The 24,242-nt window shown below is 37.2% G+C and overlaps 1 protein-coding gene across 10 annotated transcripts in view; it reads right to left on the reverse strand.

The window, feature by feature from the left end:
- Positions 1-24,242, reverse strand: part of OSBPL6 (oxysterol binding protein like 6) — a 111,678-nt gene that overhangs the window by 13,030 nt on the left and 74,406 nt on the right. For 4 of the 10 annotated variants that reach the window (XM_087734833.1, XM_087734834.1, XM_087734836.1 and 1 more), the window contains 14 exons: positions 20,592-20,666; positions 16,225-16,390; positions 15,137-15,267; positions 12,935-13,042; positions 10,432-10,569; positions 8,952-9,039; positions 8,498-8,751; positions 6,126-6,263; positions 5,704-5,767; positions 5,013-5,091; positions 3,592-3,736; positions 2,361-2,505; positions 1,186-1,312; positions 491-613 (listed from right to left, as the gene is read on the reverse strand). In XM_087734833.1, the coding sequence (XP_087590959.1) occupies positions 491-613; positions 1,186-1,312; positions 2,361-2,505; positions 3,592-3,736; positions 5,013-5,091; positions 5,704-5,767; positions 6,126-6,263; positions 8,498-8,751; positions 8,952-9,039; positions 10,432-10,569; positions 12,935-13,042; positions 15,137-15,267; positions 16,225-16,390; positions 20,592-20,666 (1,781 nt within the window). The remainder of the gene's footprint in view (positions 1-490; positions 614-1,185; positions 1,313-2,360; positions 2,506-3,591; positions 3,737-5,012; positions 5,092-5,703; positions 5,768-6,125; positions 6,264-8,497; positions 8,752-8,951; positions 9,040-10,431; positions 10,570-12,934; positions 13,043-15,136; positions 15,268-16,224; positions 16,391-20,591; positions 20,667-24,242) is intronic. The other 6 variants (XM_087734838.1, XM_087734840.1, XM_087734835.1 and 3 more) reach the window with 3 other exon arrangements.

A 24,242-nucleotide genomic window follows, 5' to 3' on the forward strand; every position in this document is an offset into this window, starting at 1 on the left:
AATGCTTAATTAAAAGCAAAAAAAAACAAACAAAAAACTCCTCCACTCCATAAATAAATTGAAATTTAAGTGTGTATATATATATACACATTTATATATACACATTTTAGAGAGAGAGAGAGATGTATGATGTTGTTCAGGTCACTATTTATTACTTTGTTTATGCAATGACTTAAAACAATAACATAGCTAAATCTTAGGTCCTGATATTATACTTCTATTCTACTTCACAGTTTAAAAAACATTGGCCAAGAGGTGCAGCAGGCTTGTATAGCTGTTGCCCATTGCGAGAAAATGATCTTTCAATTATGAAGCTTTAAAGTATGTAAAAATTGCTTCAGGCAGAGATCAGGTATCTGATTATTTTTCTTAAAACTGCCATTTTCCAGGCTTTCACAATTAACAGACTACATTTGTGGTAATTCTTGTAGTACTTTGTCCAGTCACACTATAGAAAACAGAGATTTACTATTGAAATGAACAGACTCACTTAAAAAATTTGGGTACATATTCAATGCTGTTTTCTTCCATGTACCGCCTCCGACCTCTCTGGAGTTCCTCTATTCTTTGTTTCTCAGATGCTGCTGCTTCTATATTTCCTTCCTCCAGAAGCCTGTATGAATAACAGCAGGTCCTATAGCAATCATACAGTGTCTAAAACAACGCATTTTTCTAGCACTAATCATCACAAAAGACAAGCAGAAGCCAAGCCTGTTGTCTGTGTTGTACCCACTTTCAGATCTAGTCATAACCTCATAAAATAAGAATAAATGAGGTGTGACTCCCCAGTGACATGTACCTGACCTATAGCCTAAGGCATACACTTTCTTTAGTAACTTCAGCTTATCACAAACTTTGAAGTACTATGAACCGAGAACTAGGAATGTTGCTATCATTCATAGCAGAAAGGCATGACATTTCAGAGCCCGTCTTTCCAGTTTGTTAGAAGGAATCCTACCTCTGCCCAAAGATTGCACTATAGCTCTACTATACCAACAAGATGCCTTGTACTTTCCTTCAACAGGATAAAGCAGAAATTGGATTGCAATACTGAATACCTTTCCTGCTAGCAGAATCCTCCAAAGCTTAGTTCAGACTGTAGTGAAGACACAGACAAAACTCAATACTCAGCCAAACCCAGCCTTAAAACCACCAAATATTAAGTGTATAAATAAGCATTCTTGCCTTTGATCTGGCCTGAATCGCGCATCTGTTGTAGGAAGAAGATCTTTCAGTAAAGGATCTAATTCATTGAGCTCAATAGCAAACCTCGTGAAGCCATAATAACGTTCATAATTGGTTGGCATGGAGCCTGTATGAATATGTATGAGAAAGAAAAAAGCTTTTTAAACTGTTACTCTAAATATGCAAGAGATTCATTTATTTATTAAGTTATAACAGCAAAAAAATTTAATATATTTTACATACAATTAAAAAGCATCAAAAGCTATTCTCTAGGTGGAACAACATTCACTAAATATTAATTTCAACTGCTTATCCTGCAGAGGTTGTAATTACATGCTAATAGATTCAAAACTTTTATGGTCTTCCTTCCTTTTTAAGTAAAAATTACTGTTTTCAAGATTTTCATGTTAAACATAGTTTCCTGTTCCCCGGAAAGCAGGCTTATCAAATGTCTGTATAAAAGCTAACCTTAACTGATCTTCAGAGTTAATTTTGGAACATAACGCTCACTCACAGACTGATTCAGCACTGTTGAACACCTTCAGCACTAACAGCAGTCAGAGTAGACATTGCAGAGAGTAGGGTGCAAAGTAGGGTTCAAAATACTATCAATAGAGAGTAGGGTTCAAAATACTAACAATAATGACAATTCCTGTATAATCACTCTGCATGTATGAAAGATACTATAGGTGCAAAGGATGACTAATTCAACCTCAGTGCCTCTAAGCAAGCAGTAAGAAAGTTGAAATCAGCTCCTGAAATCACACGAGCTTGCCATCTCTGAAGACCAGTCCTTTAGCCTAATAAAGCATTAGGACAACAAACTCAAACTGGCACCTCCTATTTGTTGAATCCAAATAAGCTACTCTGCTCTCTGTGAGAAGGCAGGCAGGCAGGCCCAGACAACCAATTTTTTTCTTAATTTTATTCTTATGTTGACCCCAAGACCCCAGAATATTTGACCAGGAGTCAGACTTACATGTAGAACACTATGCCCTGTAAGAACATTTCCATTTACCATTATTACAAACGCATGTAAATTCTTGTTTATTTGTCTAGCCAGAAATTTAATTTCTCCAGCAGTATTTTGTGTATTTACAATGATGGCTAAAACAGCTTTACATAGTTTAGGGTTACACCACAGTGCCTGCCAGAGTTTATTACAAGCTTCTTACCTGGCCTCCATATGCATTTGGCTGAAGGTGCAACCCCACAATAAAGGCCTTCATGCCACTTTCCAAAAAGGCGATGAACCACCTTCCCTTCTTGATCTATTACAACACCCTGGACCTCATTTACATTTGAATTCCAGTAGTTCACCTGCAAATTTAACAAAGAATTACTAGTTCACACTGTTTTTCGCATTACCCATTGCACCAATAGATAGTGCATCAATCTTAATATGTGGCACCGACTGTCCAAATTTTGTATCAGAACAGCTCACCTGGAACCAAGAAAACCAGAATTCGAAATTCAGAATATTCATTGATTCAGTATATGAGAAACCCTGAATAATTTGCTATGTGGTTTTGGTATAAAGGTATTTAAATTATCCACACATCTGGGAACTATAGTGTTGTTCATTAACCCAAATCCCACACAATTCAGCAAAAATGACACTTTGAAAGTTGCAAGATCAGAGCCAGCTACCTCTCTTCTACATGTAACAGAATCCTTTGATGGGTGCTGCACACTACCATTTGCAGCAGGGAAGACATTCAGCCAGTATTACTTGCTATTTGTTGCTTTCTGTTTCTCTTCTCTGTTTTGCTTGACGTAGACACATTTATTTCTTACACTTTCACCTACTGAGCCAGTTGCCCATTCGCAGAACATCCAACAAAACATGAATTTCAGATTTATGGTAATGTATCATTGCTAACACTGCAATGGTATTGATGTATTTTGTCGCAATAGGAAGACAAACTTTTTTTTAGGGAAAATAATTGATAGTAACATAGCTATAAAGTGATCTGTTTTTATATATGGTCCTTGCCCGGATATTAAAATACTATGAACCAAAGCAGCATTATTTAATCTAAAGAGATAAAATATTGACTGCCAAATTCTAGTAAAGGCAGAAGTAAAATGGCACAGAAGTCTACAGTGACTTTGCATTTTCATTGTGGTAATAGAAAAGAAATTTTGACATTTCATTTTTAACCTAAAACCAACAACAGTATAGCACACAGCTATACAGCAATGCAACACACTGATATCAAATGTTCAATGGAATAGAGTCATACTACTTGACACAGAACTCTCATTTGACACTTTACATATTTACAAATGTTGATAAGAAAATGTGGAATGTGGGTTTTCAGGAATACTAAAGAAACAGCTTGATGTATGCTTAAACTATGCAGTTTTATGAATATATGATAAGTATTAGAATACATATGTTACCTTGACAAATGTGAGTTTACAAATACAAACACTGCTTTTTGTGTTTCTGATAGTTATCTCTCCATAGTGTTCTATCCACCTCCTTCCACTAAGGATATTATGTATGCAAGTAGTGACTTTGTTCCAGACATAGTAGTCTCCATACCTAAGAACAGATTAACAAATAGTTGGTAACATATATTAATCATGATCATTACAGGCAAAAAAGTAAAACATAGCTTCATTATCATAAATACAAGACCACATTCCTCAAAAACTTTTCAAAAACAGCTTACTTTAACAAAGCACTGGTTCTGGGTACATTACTAATCCTCCATAGAGGGGCTCACCTAAGCTCTAGTGCAGAGAACTGAAGAATGGTGCTATGAACCACAAATCAAGACATTAGGAAGCACCGAAGCCCTGCATGGCATATTCACTGTCCTCAGAGCATTAAGTGCTTTGGCCACAATTCCTTTAGGGGCAAGGACAGTGACCCACAGATCAACATAAGGCCAAATTGGGGCTATAAGCAGACAATGTAATTAAATTACAAATAGAACAAAACAAATATGGAAAGGAGGTAACAGAAAGGAAATAAGAAGCAGGAGCTCACTGACACATCATCCTTTTCCCTCTGTAACAACAACTGAGAGTCAGAGCATCTCTATTGTCAAACAAGGGAATAAAATGAGGGAATTACATTGTGCAAAGCACATTCTCCTTCAGAGCTGAGGGGCAAGCATGAAGACAGAAGACAAAGATGCTCCTGAGTGCATTTACTTCCATTTCATGAGACAGATGGATAAAGAGGTGAAGTGGGGTGATGCCATACTGTTAGAGGCAGAAAGAAAGGCTGCTGCAATGTACAGGAGCAGGAATAGCACTGCAAAACCAGCAGACATGTTTAAAGTATCCTTTCCTTGCATAGCATCAGGATTTACCACTTGCAACTAGTCTTACCTGTAGTGAAACTTCTTCTCACTACTCTGTCAACATCTGTTTTGGCTTATCTACATTTTGAAAAATGACCTTACATTCTTACAAGTGGTTGTTCTGAGGTTACACTTACCAGTATTGAGAGCCTTAGTAAGGACAGCACTAGCTGCTGACAGTCCTATATTGCAGCCTTTTTCTGAATAGTTGATCACTACTGTACATGTAAAACTTAGGTTCTCTCTCCTACATTTCTATCCCCCTCTGTCTATCGCTTTCTAGAGAGTTTGTATATTTCTGCTCCAAAAACCCAGATGGATCTTCAGGATCAAAAATGCTTCAGTATCCCCACTTGTACATGAGGGAGAGATTTGAGCTAGGCACTAAACTCTCACCAGTACAATTCATGTGATGTCTGCATACACTTCCCCCAATCCACTCACAAGGCAGCACAGATTAGATTGCAGCAAAGACTGCAAACAAAAGGAAATAGGACAGTAGCTTACTTTGGAAGAGTCACATTCAAGGTTCCAACTGGCAGAATTTCCATTGATTTCCCCCAGAATTTGTTTTTCCACCTGATATCTGAATAAAATAGTGAAAGATTTACAAAACTGAAAATATCTAAGTCTCCCCCCAGCAGTGATCTGCGTGGCACACAAGATGTTCTATGCTAGACCATCCGTTTTAAAACAGGACAGTATGAGGTTGCCATGAAAATACAGAAAAAAAAAACAAAACCTAGAAAATGACATTAGGTCAGAAAAACTAAATATAAGTTTGATTTTCTTCTAGGAATCATGCCTGTGCTACATTATTGTCAAATCTCTCGTGAAAACATTCAATACAGATTAAATGCGTATGCCAGTAGATACAAGGAAAGAAAGAGCTGCTTGTTCAACTGTGTAAAAAACTGCTTGTGTTTGTAAGAAATAATAATTTTCTTGGTAAAAAGCTTTTAAGCAGAAAAGTATAAGCAGACTGCAAGTGACAAGGGAAGTTGTAACATGTCTGCTCACTCTTAAGAATGAGAATTTGGAATGAAGTAACTCAGAGCATCAGTTTGTAATATGTTACTACAAAAATAATAAGTACAGAAATTTTGAGTAAATTCCAAATGCAAAGCTCAGCTTGTACAGACAAAGTTTTACTTGCTAATAAAAAAGAAGTTTATGCTTTTGAATTAAAAAAGTATACCTTGCCAAAACACAAAGTTCTTCGATTCACAGTGACAGGCTGAAATGGGAGGATGGTGGCTAACCTGGAAAACAGTTTGACTGAGTTAAAAACAATTCATTTTCATTTCTAAGACAATACAATTGTTACTGTGATATGAAAATACTAAATAGCCCACGCTATTTATTAGCCTACGCTGCTATGAAAACAGATGCAACTTAAGGTTGTACTTAAAACGCTATGTACTTAAAACATTTCCTTCTGATTACTATAAAAATACATACCTTCTAGCCTTTAACGAAGTTCACTCATACTAACAACCTTTCTTTACTACTACGAAAGCAAACCATTCTAACTAGAAAGAAAAAACAAGATTACTTCATAAAACAAAGAATCCAAAATCTAAATCCAAACAGGAGTGTCTATCTAGAAACAAGCTTTACCTGCTCTGAGAAAAATCGAAATCCTTTGTCTTCTCTAATACATTCATAAGTTTCACCAAGCACTGGGTTAAATGGCTTGCTTCCTGCTCTAAAGTATGTAGAGGCATAGCCTGACGCTGCAAAAGCAGCTATGAGAACCTGTGAAAATACAGACAAGAACGTAAGTGAGACTAGGCAGAGATTCTTGTGTATATGCCATCACTATGTGGTATCACACAACTCTCTCCACTCACAGTGAAATTTGGATTCATGAAGCATGCCTGAGAGTGAAGCCATACATCCCATCCAGAACCAGTATAAATTGTATTTCTTTTGTTGATATAATTTGGTTTTCTTCACGGCCTCAGTCAGTCTCTTTCTACAGTCCCCTAAAATAACAGCCTGCACAACATAGTTTTTCTACCTTTGACCAGGCTTATCACTAATGATCTAAAACACAGACCCAGCTCTAGTCTATGCTCCCTGTGAATAAATATGATAACTTCTAATGACAAGATCATATACCATTTTCCTACAGGAACTATTTTATTTAGTGCCAAACATAAACAGCTCTCATTTAGCATGTCCTTAATGCAAAGTTATCTCAGAATCTTCCATGCCTGTGTGGCCTTATCACCCCCCTTGTCTACATGTACAACCAAAATTTAGTGATATCTAAACCAGGCCTAGCTGGGAGTGATAAGCTAAGTGACATGCCATGGTAATTTAGATTACATCTCCCTTTAGCCGAGTTTAAAAAAAAAAAAAATCACAACAGGCACTCAGAAGTTCAAACAAAATTTTAGAAAAGCAATACGGGGATAAAAATCACTCAGCTATGGATAATCTGCTAACAGCAGGGCAAACCTTAACCAGGTCCCCCTCTCCTCATGGTAGTGAGGACATAACACTCGTGAGCTTTTACATGCTTTGTTTTCTTCCCAATGGGTGCTCCATTCTCTATTCATTTCATATTACTCATAAATGCAACATCAACAGAATTAACACTCTTTTCACGGGCTTTTCTTCAACAGTAAAAACCTTCATTCTTCCAAAACCTTCTTCATGAATTTAAGACACTACAGAGAAATGAGGGGGTTTACTATCCTTATGATATATAGAGGAATGAGAAGAAAAAAAGTTTCCACTACTTTTGGATAGTTATTTAAAATAGCAAAGTCCTGATTTTTCAGAGAACAGTGAAGAAGCATGTAACATTCACAGCACTGCTACCACTGATGCTTTGGTTATTCAGTAGTCCCACATGCCTCAGCTTGGGTGTGCAATTTGCATTTTTAAGGTGCTTGTTAAAAGTTTGGCTTGTATTCCCAGTATCACACTAGGTATCTGTAGCAGAGAAGGGGATTGAATCCACGCTTCTGAGGAAGCTTTCAGTTGCACTGTGGCTTTTCCTTCCTGAACTCTCCTGACTCCTTCAATAGTCACCTTCCAAACTTTTCAACAAAGGAGACAGAGTCCTACAGGCAAACAGCCTGCTTTACTCAGTACAACCCTGCCCAGTCCTTACAGGATCTCCCTTTTGTGAGAGACATGAGGGGTCTTGTAGGAAAACAGCATGTGATGATAAGTAATTCAACCCCCTATCATAAGACAGGTCCAACTTCTTTAGTGGCAAGGAAAAAATACCAGTGTTTAGGACCCCTCGCTCTCCTGCAGGCCACATGAACATGGCAGTTCATGGCCCTAAGCATGTGGCTACGTGACAGCCACAGGCAATCTCTCTTCTCCCAGTTATCCACAGTGTTGCCAACCCATATCAGGGACACTAGATACATTCAGCAACAACACCACCAACTTTCCCCTAACAGCCTTTCCCTGTTTCTTTTGAGGAAAAGGAGACATGACAGATCAAAACACCCTGAGAGCTGAACATAGTCTGTTGGCTGTCAGTTAAAAAACCAAGACATACTTACGGGGGAGCTGAAGCCAGGCTGCCCAGGCAAACTTTGTTTTGGTGTTTTGGAACCTCCCTATTAGAAATTGCCTAGGATGACATCTTATTGACACCTACATTGATCATAAGCCAGCCACAGACTAGATTAGCTCTTGGACGCTGCTGGACTTGATCACTGAAAGCCAGGAAAGGATGCTGCAGGGTTAGAAACTGCCAATGCCTACATATACAGACCTAGAGAGTGAGAACAATCTTCACATCAATGAGTCATGATTGCAGGACTTGGTTTGAAGTAAAGAAAAGTCCCTCAGCCTTGTTCAGATTAAACCTACCACCTGTAATTGTTCACAGCATTCGTCTGACCCAGCAGAGAGGTCTGTTGTCTGTGAACAGGAAGAGCAAGAGAGGACTCTGCACAGACCTCCACTTAACAGCTCCCTTTTTAATACAGACATAAGTGCTACACTAAATTTATTACCATGCGTTCATAAGGATCATCTGTTTCAGCAGCCTTGTCCAAGAGTTCACTGTATTCCAGCTCTTCACAAAGATGTTGCAAGGTATTCAGAGGTTCGTTTAGCTCGACTGGCATGGATACTTTGGAAAGATCTTTGCCAATGTTATTTCTCAAAATATTCCACAGATTGATGTTACTGGTGTCAGGGCTTGGAGCTGGGAGACAAGTTCTCCGTCCATTCCTGAACGCGCCTCCTGTTAGCTCACCGTTAAGAACTGGGAAGGGAAAAAACTATTATCATAAGAAAAGACCAGATTAAGAAAAACAGACTTATCCATTGAACCAAATCACCACAAGAACAAGCAAGCCCAACTTCACTGATTTCAGCTGAGCTGGCCTTGTACAGACATGCAGTAAATCCGGTATATGAACATAACCAATGTAATTTCCCAAAGTTTAAAACATAACAGTATACTTTGCCGGGAAATGTTGTCTGCAACACTGGTGTTGTCTTCAGATATATTGTCACTCACATCACTGATATAAGATTCATCATCAGAAGCCTAAAACATAAATAAAATATCAATTAATTCAAATACATATAAAATATACTGACAAATTAGACAAAAATGATTAATTGAAACACAAATATTCAAAGAAATCATCTCTACACAATTAGAGCTTTTAACTAAATCAACTGGATGTTTCAATCAGCCCATGCTGTCAGTGCACTAAAAGTGTCAAAACAAATGCTACACTCTCCTTATGTTTCTGAATTCCTTATTATGAAACCAAATACAGACATTAAATTTGCAAAAGAGTGACTTCAAATGAGATCAGAGATGAACAAAAAATTGACAACATAATGCGCTGGGGATGGGAGGTAAGAAGAGATAGTCAGATTTGTGGTCTATATAAAGAATCAAACAATAAAACACAGCTTGTGTTTCAGCAAAACATTATATAAACATTGACCTATCATTTTGCAAAACAAGAACTACATCAGTGTTAGGACTATTTTTAAGAATTTTTTTTTAACAAAAAATGGGTTTTTTCCAGAAATATTACTTTCAAAATATTTTACAGTATTTACTAATGACAGAGTATTTATTATAAGGCCTATACTATTTGGGGGTGATTTTGTAAAGTTTCCATTTTGTTTACACCACACAGACACACCAATTTTCCATGCTGGTATAGACAATCCAGACTACTGAGATAACATGTACCTTACACCTGCCAGAAGCAATAAGATAAGGAATGATTCCATTCTTTAGATGAACAGCTCTAGCCTTGGTTGTGCCAACTTGTGGCACATGAGCAATCCTTGTCAAAGAGAAAATATGGTGGCATACTCTTATTTCCTCTTACAGAAGAGTTGTGGTAGACCACAGCACTACTGTGGCTTTATAAAAAGGTATTTTAAAAAAATAAATAAATTTTAAAAATTGAAGGATTTATTCAGGATAGCACAGGAAAGCTGTAGACAGCAATATGATTCAGGAGCCTGAACTGTATCTGACTGCTTCAACTTTGAGCTTGAGTGAGCCAATTTTTCAGGCTTTTGTCTACTTCTCTGATTACAGAGAATAACTTTATATGTATACTAGAAGACTTTTTTTTTAAAATAATATTTTAAAATCTAAATTAGTTGACTGCATAGTCAGACATAATTGCTCCTGTCTATGTCATCCTTATGTGAAACTGCCATAGTCTAGCAAGGACAAGTACTGAACATAAGCTACTGACACAAACAACTTTCAACTCAGTTTTACACTTCAGAGAACTTCTGCACCCCATCACAAGGGAGTCTCAGGTTCATTTATCTACACCTTACGCATTCTGATACCTTTTTATTCTAAGTAGCACTATAAAAAAAAAATAAATCATTCATTAGTGGTAACAATACCTAAATGTGTCCAACAGCAAAGCTGCAGCATGCTGTCATAGCCTACCTCATTTTCTGACGAGCTGGCAGATAGAAGCACTTCCTGTGCATCAAAGAACTCTGAAACTGATTCAGACATAGAGAGCCTGCTCTCATTAGAAACTTGCTGAGACAGTGGCAAACTGACATGAATTTGTTCACCCGTCTGTAAGTAAAGCACAGAAAAATAGAAGTATTATTTCTAATATAAAAGAAATATGTATAGAAGGGGTAAATCACCTGAATAATTTTTCTATGCCAAATATAAGCACAGATAGTAAAGACAACATTTTAGTAGGGCTTTGTGTGTACTTAATAGATGAGACTTTGACAATTACAAAATAAAGTGTATTTTGAGCAGTGAGATAAGTCTTCATTTGAGGCCTGCTCAGCATCCACTGCTAAGTTTTAGCAGCACGAATAATCACAGATCTAGTTCTGTATGCAGAGGAATGATTTTGTGGACAATAGCTATGTCAGACAAGTTCAACCATGAAATTCAGATGAAAAGACACCTAGCCATAACAAATTACATCACTGGGAGCTGCTTTTGATACAACCAAAACTCAAACATAAAGCTTTATAAGGTCAGGGAGTTATAAGTTAATTTAAAAATCAATGTGCTTGTGAACCAGTTTAGCAACAAAGTTTGAAATGTTTGAATATTCAGGAGTATGGCTATAACACATATTTATGTGCTTGTATTCCATGTTTGTACTCCAAACCTCATTTGAATTATGCCATTAACACTGACTCAATACTACTAAAGGGAATGAACTTCTTATGGTTTATTATAAAGAGAATTTAACTACAAAGGCAAGGGTTCAAAACTGTGTTATGTGTATACCAGTAGGGGGGCCAGCTAATTTAAATAGTGGAACATACCTTCCTCTTCCTGCTATTGATGGGAGGAACACCAGGTTTCAACGTGTTACCCTATAGGCTATCACTTCAAGAGGAGGGAAAAGAAATTAAGATTCTCTCCCTCTACCATTCCACCAAAGGAGCTGCTGCTGTGGAGGGAAACAGGCTTCTGACTTAATCCCTTAATTGATACAGCATGTTGCTTCTGAGAGATAATACAGATGAAACTACTGAAGCCCTTCTAAACACAGCTAACTCTTCAGATTGCAACTCCATCTCCCTTAATCTTACTACAGAAGTCCTGCCAATGGTTTTGTTGACGTCTTAATCCTGTAGAATTATTCTACATAGTTGCCTCAAAATGCACTAACAAAAAAAAAAAATCATAAAGAAGCCAAGAGGTCAAAAACCGTTCCTTTGTCACTGGGGCTTATAAGCTTGTAGATGGTTTATGATGTTTGATGAATTATAATGGAAACAGAAGCTCGTTTCACTGTTATCTTTGCAGGAAGTGATTAAAATTTTAAGTTTTTGTATAAGCTACAGGGACTTCGAAAAATACATATGCCCCTACCTGAAAAATATGCTCACACAGGCATTATCTACACACTGCAAGATTATATACATAAAGCAATCAAGAGAAGAAGTGAATGAGAGATCTGGGAACCTCTTTGAAAAACTCCTTCAGTCAGACACACTTGTACCAAGATCATGATGTACATATGAAAAAGAAAAGAGCTAACCAACAAAAAATACAAAATAGAAGAGATGGTCATTGCTCAGAACTTCACTGCAGATTACTGTGCTGTGGTACCTCTTCACCTCTATCTTCTGTTGCTAGTCTCCAACATGCTGGACTCTTGGAAAAATTGTTTGGACATTTTCAAAAAGCAACTAAACAAAAGTAATTGGAAACATATTTTCACCTTCCTTTCTTGTTGGAAGAAATAATTAGGAGACAAGAGTATATTAATTGAAATGGCATATGCATAGAAAAAAAATAGTGGAAATGACAAATAAGAAATATTTTGGTAAAATGCAAGCAGAATGGTTGTCAAAGTGACCACGTTAATTGTAACATATGACAGCTCGCAAATTCAGATTTGTCCTCATGAGGGAAGCTGACTTGTTATTAATACCAATGTTCGGTAATCTGTTGACTGAGGAAAGCAAAACAAGAAAGACGAGATGTTGCAAACATGATATTAGTATAGTGCTTGGTTCATAGACTGAACCTTTAGATTTCAGCAGTGCCACTCAAGATATTAAACATCAGGCCCTTTAAGCACTTGCAAGATCAGGCCATTAAATACTAAACTGTTCTGTTGATTTGGCAAGAAACTAAGATACAGAATTGGTTAGCTACTGTGTGTTACATTCAAATACAGTAAAACCTCACTAATTCCCACAGCCAACAATTAACATTCCAAAACTGGAGTCCTTCCCTGTTTCTCTGCAGAGACCAAACAGCTCTTTCATGAGATCTGACATATGCAAAATTAAAGACAGAAGTTTTATTTTATGTAGGGAAAATATAATCTGACTTTTTCTATAAAGAACACTTGCCAATGTGAAAAATTCTATAATTTGCCAGGTGTGTTTCAGCTATTAGTGAGAATTAGCAAGGTTTGATTGTACTCTAAATCCATTAAAGGCCAAAGTCTTACCTCATCAGGACTAGGGATAATATTTACACTGACAACCTGATCACAAATAACAGATTCTGAATGTATTCTGTTCAAGCGACTCCTTAGTTCAGCATTCTGGTTGAGAGCCTTAAAATAAAAATTGCACATTTCATTTAAAATTAAAAAGTAAGCATTAAACAGAAAAAAAAAAAAGTAGCTTCTTCCCAGCAATTTCCTAAGAAATCACAGAACCTCCTTTCTTCCATTTTTAGAGATGTTTTGAGATCCTCTCTAACATGACTTAATCTTTTGGTCGGTTTACCTTCAGTGATTTTCAGGAGGCAGGGGGGACAGATATTCTCCCACAATGTAACAGTGGCATTGTACCTTAGTTCTTCAGATAGCTCTTTGGCAGGTATACTGGTGGGTTATGTACATTATGGAAATGGGGAGTGAATGCAGCAAGAAAGAACGAAACTGCAGAACAACAAACGGGAACTACCTGCAAAATGCCCAAAGAGGCAATTCTTAGTTTACAACTATACAGCCCTTTCTGAACCAAGGTTATCACCACTTAGAGCCTGCAAAAGGAAATTGCTTCCTTTCCAGAAAAAAACAACCTAATTGCTATTAAAAACCCTATCATTGGGTGTTTGTTCACCCAGATCAATCTGATATACTTGCATGTGTGTACTCATTTCAAACTACTGATCCATTAGAGTGTCACAAATATCAATAGAATTCAACTGGTGCCTGGTATCTGCTGATTTTTAAAGCCCAACCTAGATTATAAATTTGGGTGCATATATGCATAGTGTCTGTTATCTAGAAAGACTCATGTGCAAGATTCTGAAATCCAGAAAAGTATAATATGTTACATACCTAGAATATGAACTGACTTAACCCTAATATATCCACTGAAGATTATAGAAAAGAACAACAGACAGACATACTGTTTTAGTAGAAAATGACTGTTATAATGGAGTAAGAATCTTCTTCTGCCTCCCCCTAGTGCAGACTCAGGAATAGATTTCATGAATGTACTGAAACAAAGTAGGACCAAAGTAAAATAGGTTAGCTTAAACTGTTAGTAAACAGTTTAAATTACCCCATTTTGCTTTGTTCTGAAACAGTCTGGGCATGTTCACAGTTGCTATCTACCAGGAAGGGAAGGTGATGACTAACAGCAGCCTGGCAGTAGCTTAACTGCTCAAACCTGGTCATGAGACTGGCCAAACGCAGACATCTGACTAAGGTCAAATTTCCACTTATTCTCCATTGAGAATATTAACTTATGTGTGACACTGACTTTTAGACTGACAGTGGACGCCAGGAACAAGAAGAAAACATGATCAGCTATTTCATACAAGTTGCTAATAAGTCTCCACAGGTCTTAGTTAAATTTGTATCAATAACCAGAAATGGTTACCCTTATTTTTCATCCTTAATCTTTCTTTATTACAACACACAGTAATCAATCTGCATAACATGATATGAATCTGTACCTATAGAAACATTGTGCATCAATTTTAATCTCACAGCAAAAACCTCCAACCCAATAACAGTGTTTGAAATTATATACACATTTGGGTGAAGTTCTGTTTGCTTTTAAACCTCTGCTCACATTTCTTGCAGATGCAGTACTCCACACCAATCCATTCTTCAGAATAAAAGCTTTTATGTTTCCTTGACAATGAATTAAAAAATCTGAGTTATTTTGCAACCTGAGGATTTACTGTCGCTTTATGTCTTCTTCCCCACTAAAGCCACTGACAATTTTTCCTTTGGCTTAAGTGGGAGAGATGCTGGATAGTAACAGGTGTGTATCTGAAAATCCAATTTACCCATTATTATCCTGTAACCCATGATTCATTTTGCAGTTAGAGACATGGACATATAAAACCAACCTGAAAATAAACAGTCATAATTTAAAACTTTTAATTAAGAAAACAGGAATATCTCCTTGGCTGTGCTGGAAACAGCTCCAGGAAAGATATCCAGCAAACATTTGATCCTTTTTGTTTACTTTGGAAAACGATAACAGATAAGCGCTTACACAAACAAATTATATTCTTCACTTCCACATGCATTGAGGTTAGAACTATGTTAGAACATATGTCATAATTCTCGTCAAAACCTTGGCTTTTTCTTGGCTCCTTCTACCTCAGGAAATGGCCACAATACAAAAGAAATAGTGCATCTCGCAAGCTAGATGTGCATGAAATCAAATCAAGAACATACCTGAGAGAGGGACTGTCTGAGGTGTGCTATTTGAGCATTGTGGCCTGTAAGATCCTGCTCTGAAACAATCTGCTTAAGCTTCTCCTTCTCTATAGCTATGCTGTTAAAGGCAGACTTCAAAAGAGAATGCACTAAGCAAAAAAGAAAAAAGAAAACAAGTGTTTCCTTAGCTACAGAACTGCACGTTAACATCTATTACAATATTTCAGCAATAAAGACAGAGAGTGAGATTTCCATCCCACAATTACAGAAATTTGAAACAAGGATCTGAACTTCAAGCAATCCATGCCAAATTAAGTACAAACGCTTACAGCTTGAGGTTGTAATGTGCATACTGTATGTTCACACATATGTCATCCGAGCATATTCTTGGTGCTGAACGTATGGAAAGGTGCATATTTGGAAAACCTGTGTCCAATGTGTGTTCTTTTCTTTCTGTTTTTTTTATTTTTCTTTTCAAAGTAACAAAAAAATCAGTTCTGCTAAGACTTAATATTGCATTAATAAAGAGGATTACTTGGTCTTTAAACATGTTTTTGACATTTTTTAAGGTATCAGTCTCACATTTTTCCTATGTTTCTTATATAACAGATAGCAGACTGACAACAAACCCTTTTAAGATAGTATTTTTCAGTCTGTAGGATCATTGATTTACTGGCAATAAAATGGCATTTCTAAAATACATTCAAGTAATAAGCTCTTCTTCTGTTGTTTCCACTGACATAGAAAACTGCACAAAAATGAATTGCACAACATCATATGTAGCAGTGACATTCTGATTCATCTTTGGGAAGAAATAAAGCATTTTATCGAGAAGCAAAATGTTTGCAAATTCAGTCACATATTTACAAGATGCAGAAAGTAGTTCAGAAGACTTCTAAAAAATCTCTTATCAGACAGAGTTTACCTATCTCTATATTCATGACATCCATGGAAAATGTAAGGATAATACGTCATCTTTAGGCAAGCCACCTGAACAGCTACAAATTCTTATACAATATCATCTAATGAAGATGAATGCTCTGGCCATAACTAAGTGAAGGCAATAAAGAAACACAATAAAGGAAAGGCTTGACACTTCCAGTTACCTTTTTGTGCCATCAGGCAGAATTCTTCTTGAAGCTTCATGTACTCAGTAGAGCACTCCAGAGGATCCGTTACATGGCTTGGGGGAGTCTGAAACTCGATGTCTGCACAAAGGTTGGGATTGGATGAATGCAGTCGAACGGGTGACATAGTAGCACTGAAAGGGACCTACAGTGAGAAATGGTGAAGAAATATTGTATAGGGTGCAACCAACCTTTTGACTCTGTTGAAGCAAAACACAAATTTCTTCTGAAAACAAAAGACTTGGTTCACAATGTGAAGAACATGGTAAGAGTGAACGTGTGACTTTTTACTCTCCTAAATCTCAGCACAGCTGATGCAGAATTCTCTTGAAATTTTTCACTGAAACAGACAAAAGGCCTAAATACACAGCTAACAGCTAACGATGGAGCATTTCAATGCTAACATTTACAAAAATGGACCATTTCCTAATTCTTAAAAGATGACCGGAAAATTGAACCATGACACATGCTGCTTTACATTTGGACATTTGAGAGTACATGTAGTATGACTCTGTTGTTACAATATCAACATTTGAAGTGTGCAAGTTCCTCCACAGATCTAGAAATAGGATATAATATTATCAAATATATCATTGAAGTTTTTCAAAACTACTGGTAAATCTTGAGTTGAAACTCACTGTACTGGCAACTATGAAGCAGGAAAAAGCATAAAGTCTTTCTATATTCTTTCCAACTAAACAAACAACAACAAAAAAAATAAAAATTCCACCTGATTTTCATTTAAAGTACATGAACCATAAATAAATGCAAAGAGATACGGTTTAGTAAGATGGAGCAAAGAATTTAGTTTATTATCATTTCCACTTCTCTTTCTCCTTCTATACTTTTCAGGTACAGTAATAAAAATATACATGCAAATCTTTATAAGTTATATTCACATGTATCATATGTACTGAACAGTTACCTACATGCTACATATGCAGTGTATGGCTACCACTGTTATATATGTGATGTGTGTGTGTGTGAGCGTATGTTGTATATTTTAATTTTACCATTTACACACATTTGTATAAAGATCAGGCCAAGAACCCAATTTTCAAATTTAAATGCAAAGGAAAGGCATGCAGCACTACATTTTTTACTTAAATATTAAGCACTGTTAAACACAGTGAACACAATAAATCTAATTTATTTCATTATATTGATCAAATTTATAAATCAAGAATTTCCCCACTGCAGCCCAATGTAACTATTCAAATGTGGAAAATGGGGCCAAAATATAAAATGTGTCTTCCAAGGCATGATAAAGAGCAGCAGATAACATAAAAAGTCATATTACTAAGAATTTTTATCAACAGGTAAGTTCTATACTACCATGAGTATTTTAAATTGGTACCTTGTTATTTGATTAGATCAGGGAATGGCTTTATCAATCCCTTCCTGTAAAAGTTATCATCAATATGTGTTTTAGGTTTCTGATTCCCCAATGAAACCCTCAAAATCCTGTTGGATCTAGTCATCACATCTCATTCCACTCATGAGCGTATTCTACAAAATTTATTCTCTTCTCTCATGTATTTTGATTTCCACCTATATCAACAAAGTAGATGTTTTTTATCAGACCTCATTTTAGCCTCATATCAAGAAGGCTTCATTAACAGGAGATGTAGAATAAATTCCTTCTGTTCATACTGGATATTTACCCCATTATCTTCTTTGCAAGTACCAGACTGCCTCTCTCAACAGCCCAACAAAACAAGGTTAATTGTCTAATGTGACTAAATGTAGGTTAATTTCAAGTTTCCTTTACAAAACCTTTTCACTTCTTAAATCAGAGAGCATATTCCCAGAACTTTCTGACTGGGAGCACCACAAAGGTTCAGTTGCTCCAGGTGGCTCCAGGAGGGCAAAGTAGGTGGTTACATGATAGCTGTGTGCGCAGGGAGCACATACCAAACTCTCAAGCCCATCCAGAAGGCAGGAAAGCAAGCTGATCCCGGCTATAATGCAGGAGCTTCAGGGAGAGTCCCTGCAGCCCCACATGCCTGTGGTGATGGGGCAGGTTGCCCCAGCCCCACACAGACTGGCAGAGTGGCAGGCAGGCTGCCCACACATGGCAGGGGGCTCTTTAGTCACTTTGTGATGAACCTAGCTGAAGAGACCTGCTTTAGATCCATCATTTCTGCCTCATACCTCAGCTGGCCAGGCTGAAAAGCAATGTTTCTGCAGTGAGGTTTATTGGAAAAATAACATTTTAAAGTATGTCCTAAAAACAGCATTTACATGTTCTACAAATACTGTCACACTGCTTGCAAGAAATATACATTCACATGACAGAGACAAGTAGCTGCTTTGCTGACTGCTTTAAATACAAGAACCAAAAATACAAGAACTGTTGACTCACATGAACACTCTTCATATGTATCTTTAAGAAAAGTTTCCAACTTTCCACAGCAGGTGAAAAAATCCACACTGAACAAACTCTTTCATTCTCTTGAATGGGCAACTGTCCAAGAAACACTGCCAACGTACTTCTCTTCCCCTTTTTTCCTTTCACTGCAGTGCTTTCTCTCTATATCCATGGTGCTGACTTTATCTCTCTATATCCATGGTTTCTGACTTTATTACCCATTCTTTTTTTGGTTGTTTTTTTTTTTCTTGTTGTTTTGGAGTTTTTTTAAAAAATATTTAGCTTCTTGATGCATCACTCTGATTTCTTCCATACACACACTCTTCTAGACATGACCTCAGGTGTACCTCATCCTGACTTTCTGCTTTATACCAAGAGTGTATTACCCATTCATCCATCACCTTCTTCAGAATTACATGTTCATGTAGGAACAGACTGTTCCTGGCAGAGTGGCTTGTAAGGAAAACCTCCTCTTTCTGCCGTGCATTTAACTGATGTAAGTCTTTATTCCTCGGTCTATACACACAGCTTCATTGTCTGGGAAAGACAAGCACTTTGCTACATCAGCCAGGAAGAATGGGCCATTGCCACAACCACTGCAACAACTGCAGAGTCATTTTGGTGCCTCCAGTTTTCCTTTCTCCTGCGCTTTTTCCAGCTCCTCCAAGGCCTCCCTCAACAGGTCCTCGCTTCAGCTGCAGGTAACAACTCAGCGATTCCCTGGACTCCTACTGCCTTGCAATCTAAGTCCAGGGAGTGTTTGTTCCACTTAAGCACTCCTTGGTACAGCTCTTGCCAATGCTGTTTAACAACTGCTGAACCTACTGGTTACAGCCTCCCACTGACACAGCTCAGCCACATAAACTGAGAGACGGGTTGATTTCTCTGCTAGGCAGGCAGACCAGTGAGGTCGGAATATCAATCAATTATTGAGCACAGCATTCAGCATCAACTGATTACAGGGGATTAAATTTAGATTGGTTAATTTGGGAACTGGAGAAACACTGATTTCTCTCATGCTTTTTAGGAGGGCCTAACAGTAATTGAGTTTTGTGGTTCAGGTAGCAGGAGCTTAAGGTATCCAGGCTTAAGCAGAAGCTATGTCTGATCTAGGGGATTTTAGCTATGGGCTGGAGCAGCAGACCGTGGAATACTTTACCCTGACGAAGACATTCACTGCTTGGGCTAGGTAAGGGGTATGCATTTAAAGCTCACTTCAGTCTTTGGCAGCACAGAGTCTTCCCCGTCTAGCTGTTTTACTAATCAGTTGATGGATTAGTACTAATGTCTACATTGTGCATTCCTAATAAGTGCTTTCCTGTTAAAGCAGCAGCTGAAGCTATCCTTTTGATGCTAATTTGATTTCACAAACAGTGCATCCCTCTCCCAATTCCCAGCTCCTGTGTTGATTTCCTAGCTCCAGATTTTGTGTCAAAAACTTACAGAATTAGCAAAACTAAATACAGACACTAGAGGTAGTAATATGACTTTTTGGGATTATGGAATGTAAACAGAAAGTGTCTCAAATGAAAAGGCTAACCTTATACTACTTAAAAAAAAAAAGAAAAAATCAGGAGATTTTATAATTCCATGGTTGTTTGTAACAAATTTTCTTAGTTCTGCTGTCTTGCTATAGACTATCACGAGAATCTTTTAACAGAATTTGATCATTTCTTTCCATTTTGTATAGTATACAGCAGAGTATGTCAAAGACATGTTCAAATAGTGCAGGGCCTGAGTCTAACTGTCACTTGCACTTGCATAAAGGAGGAGGGACATGTACCATGTAAACAAGCTTAGACCTACGTTTATGGAATTCATTTGTGTCAGGCCTGACCACTAAGAAACTCAGCTGAAAGTGGGTAGCATGGACACCTCCAAAAAGTGCAAGAAACATTTTCATAAGCTTATTACACATTCAAGTTACACAGCTTCCCATCTTTAGAGCTATCCCTTGATTTTTAAATCCACTCACTGTTGTAGCCACTGCAGCTGCTAGTCTCTGCCGGCGTCGTGTTGTGCTGAACTGGCCCTTCGGTGCTGGCCCTTCCTGACAGTGAATGCAAGAAGAGAAGGAAGTAGAGAAAGAGAAGGGAAGGGGTGATGGGACACAGGAAGATGAAAGGTGATCAGAAAAGGGAGAGGGTGAGTCTTTAAGTGGATTTCAATTTTGTCAACTCTTACGGCCTACACATTCTGAGGACATATCACATGTTTTCAGTTGTGTATGCCAGACACATAAAAAAGCTAGATAGTTCACTAAAATTATCTCCAAATGAGTTGGACTGCAGTACGCTAACTAAGACTACCAAAAAAAAAAAAAAATCTATTAGCATTGCCATTCAGTCATAAGGCAATTATGGAATAAGAAAACAAAAAGGATGCTATGGCATGGCAGAAAACACAAAATCCAAACTCCTTCTGGGGGTCACTTGACCATCTAGAAGATGAATTCTGAAAGAGATCACTTTGCATTAGTGGAAGTGCATGAACTGTGGTCACTGAAGATGCATGCATCTGAATGGTTAAACTTTTCAGTGTATACGTTATAGTGAGCTTGCTTATGTAAACATTCCTGTGTACAGCTCTAGCATTTCCGTGTCCATCCTTGAGCCTATTTGTTCATTTTCTCCACACACCACTTTTTTGAGTTTCAACTACTTCTCCCATACATTACTGAAGGCTTGGCTTCCAAATCAATGCAAAAACTCAGATAAAGCAGCACAAATGAAAACTAAGTATTCCAACAACTACTTCCTTTTCTGCATGCCTAACTTGTGGTCTCATCCTGCTTAATTTGACTTTTATTTTACATTTAAGAAAATTAATCATGGTACATTAAACTCAAGTAAGAAATTCCCTAATGCAGAGGAGCTACACACCTATCATAAAGTCCTTCTATTTAATGTCTAATCAAAATGTCATTATTTTGAAGCCATTTTAAGATTTTAGGAGACTAGAAAAGTCACCTTTCTGCTTTTAGAAAACAATTTTCAATCCCTTTACATTCTTCTTACATTTCCCCTATATCTTCACCTATAGCCACTTCAGTATTTTTAAATCTGTATACATTTTTACTTTTTCTGAAAGCAGCCTGGGCACCATATAAATAACAATGGTATGGATTGCATACATGGACACCATGCTGAAGAACAGGATATTGTAGTTCAGTTATTAGCTGAAGTGTCTTGCTCCTGTAACATTCCCACTGGTAGGGTTGCTGCATTTGAGAATGGCCACGCCCTTCGCCCTGTGGCTGATACTCGTGGCAGTGCTACTGACAATGGAAAGGTTGTCTAATGGTCACAGTAAGAGAAGCCTTGCTTTGCAATATTTTACAAAATTCTCACATTAAAAAACATGTACATAACCTCTAAAGTAGAGAGTACAAACTTTGTTAAAGCAGAGAACACATCATACACATAACGTAAAGCTCTTTGTGCTCTATAGAAGTATGTCTATCCTGTGAATAAGAGTTAGGAAGAATATTCTTGTTTAACTAATAGGGACAGATATAAATATACATACATACAGAGAGAGAGACATGCACAAATATATATCTATATCTGCAAGATTATGAATGCAGGTATACATTATTAAAATGGGTACAATGAGCTCTGCAGAACCACACACTCCCCTCAACACAATAGAAAGTGATGTCATAATCTGAGTTACGATACAAAGAAATACTTAAGGGAAAAGCGTCTGGTTTCGTTTCTGAGCTGAAAGCCTCAGCAGAGCAAGATGACTTTTCAGGTTGCTCCATACTATATAGTTCTCTATTAAACTACTCCCCCCCAGGAAGAAAAAAAAAAAAAAAAAGAAAAAGAAAAAAAAAAAATCAGTCTTGGAACTTCACAATGCTGAGCTTTTGATGGAAATCAAATCAACATTAACTCATTTTATTGCTTTTCCATATTTTGAAGATCTTTAGATTGTCACGAGAATGACAAATTGGTCTTTTACCCAAAGGGAAAAAAAACCCCACAACTCAGTTTTTGTACGAAAGCGTAATTTGTAAAATGAATGAATACATGCCATTTTCATAAAACTTTAAATAGGCTTTTTAAAAATAAAAAAACACCTTCATAAAAGCAATCTTTCTTCAAAGAAGCAGTCCATGTATTACTCTTGAGTAAAGGCCTATAAATTAAGCTGTTAATTCTAAACAACTTAGCAATACTAAACCCCCAAACCTGCAAACATATACACAGATGCTACGCTCAATTTTACTTTGGGGAGTAACCCCACTCTAGTCACTGGGATTAGCTGTGTGAGCAAATTTAACTGCATACAGAACTGGTATACCTAATTGGCAAATATATATTTCTAAGAAACAAAGTAAGCAGCTTTTCTTACAAGAAACAGTATGTTTTAAACACATTATACACCTAGCATTCATATCGCAGAATTCGTTAGCAAGAATACAACAAAAGCTATCTTATTAACAAATAACTGGTAACAAGTACAATACAAAATCTGGATGGGAGAATTCTCTCCTTGCATCTTATGCAGCGGATGCTGAGCTAGCAAAAATTACACCCTCGTTCCCCATTACTCATGAACAAGACTCCTATATATAGAGCTCCCTAATTTTTATGCTCACCAGAAGGATGGCTCTCAACATCATACTATCAAAGGGTCTTTTGATGGTAGTTAACGACCGCTCACTCTAAAATAAATAGGTGCAAGTATTTCAAATGGAATTAATAGTGCAACTAGCTTAAAGTTAGTATGTTAGCATTAGCATTATCCTCTAAAACTAATGAGATGTATGGAGGCATGAGGAAAGGAAAAGGATAACAGAAGTTTTCTTAGTACCAAATGTCAACCACTTGATAGCAAATCACATGTAGGCACCATGAAGAAACAATCAGAAATTAGACAAAGTGATTCTCAGTAGTGGATGCCCTGATAAACGCTTTATAAAGAGTTGGAGTAGTCTTGAAAAAATGACCTATAATGAAGGCCAATGCAGCTAGAAGGAATGGCTAACATAAGAACAAAATGGCACTGTAAGCTTAAAAAGCACCTAGGCGTGGGAGGAAATCCACATTTTAGTAGAATGGCAACGTGAGCAAATTAGAAATAACACAACGAGTCAGAGTGAGGCCATCTTCCACAGATCACAGCTTTAGACCATTCACAGGACAGGACAGCCCTTGGAAGACTAAACAATGTGTTGAGCCCATGAAACTAAGCAAGATAACGGAGCAGCCAAAAAAGAGTTTTCATCTTCCATACAGTTTAGAATAATTTTCTTTTTTCTGTTTCACTGCAAATTAATTTATAAACCAGTCATCAATAACTTTATGCTTTGCTCTAACAAAATAAGTTTTACATTTCCAGCATTAAGCTTGCCAGGAGTTAATGCTGACCCAGGTAAAGCAGAGTTCATTATCGACCCAGAAGTCACAGACCAATGTAGAGCAGTGCTATGCAAACAAATTCTCTCAGGGAAACCTGCAAACCAACCGTATTTGAGAATTTCAGGAGCTGAGGCACAACTCCTGCCAAGCCACAAACAACAGTTTGAGAGTCAGGTGCCAAAATGACGGAAGCCCAGACCAGTGTCACTGGCAAAGTACAGGCAACACAGGAACAGCTAGTAATTCCTCATGACCCA

The sequence above is a fragment of the Nipponia nippon genome, unplaced genomic scaffold (genome assembly GCF_047370975.1).
Source record: "Nipponia nippon isolate SJK-2023a ecotype South Korea unplaced genomic scaffold, ASM4737097v1 scaffold_5, whole genome shotgun sequence".
Classification (NCBI taxonomy): domain Eukaryota; kingdom Metazoa; phylum Chordata; class Aves; order Pelecaniformes; family Threskiornithidae; genus Nipponia; species Nipponia nippon.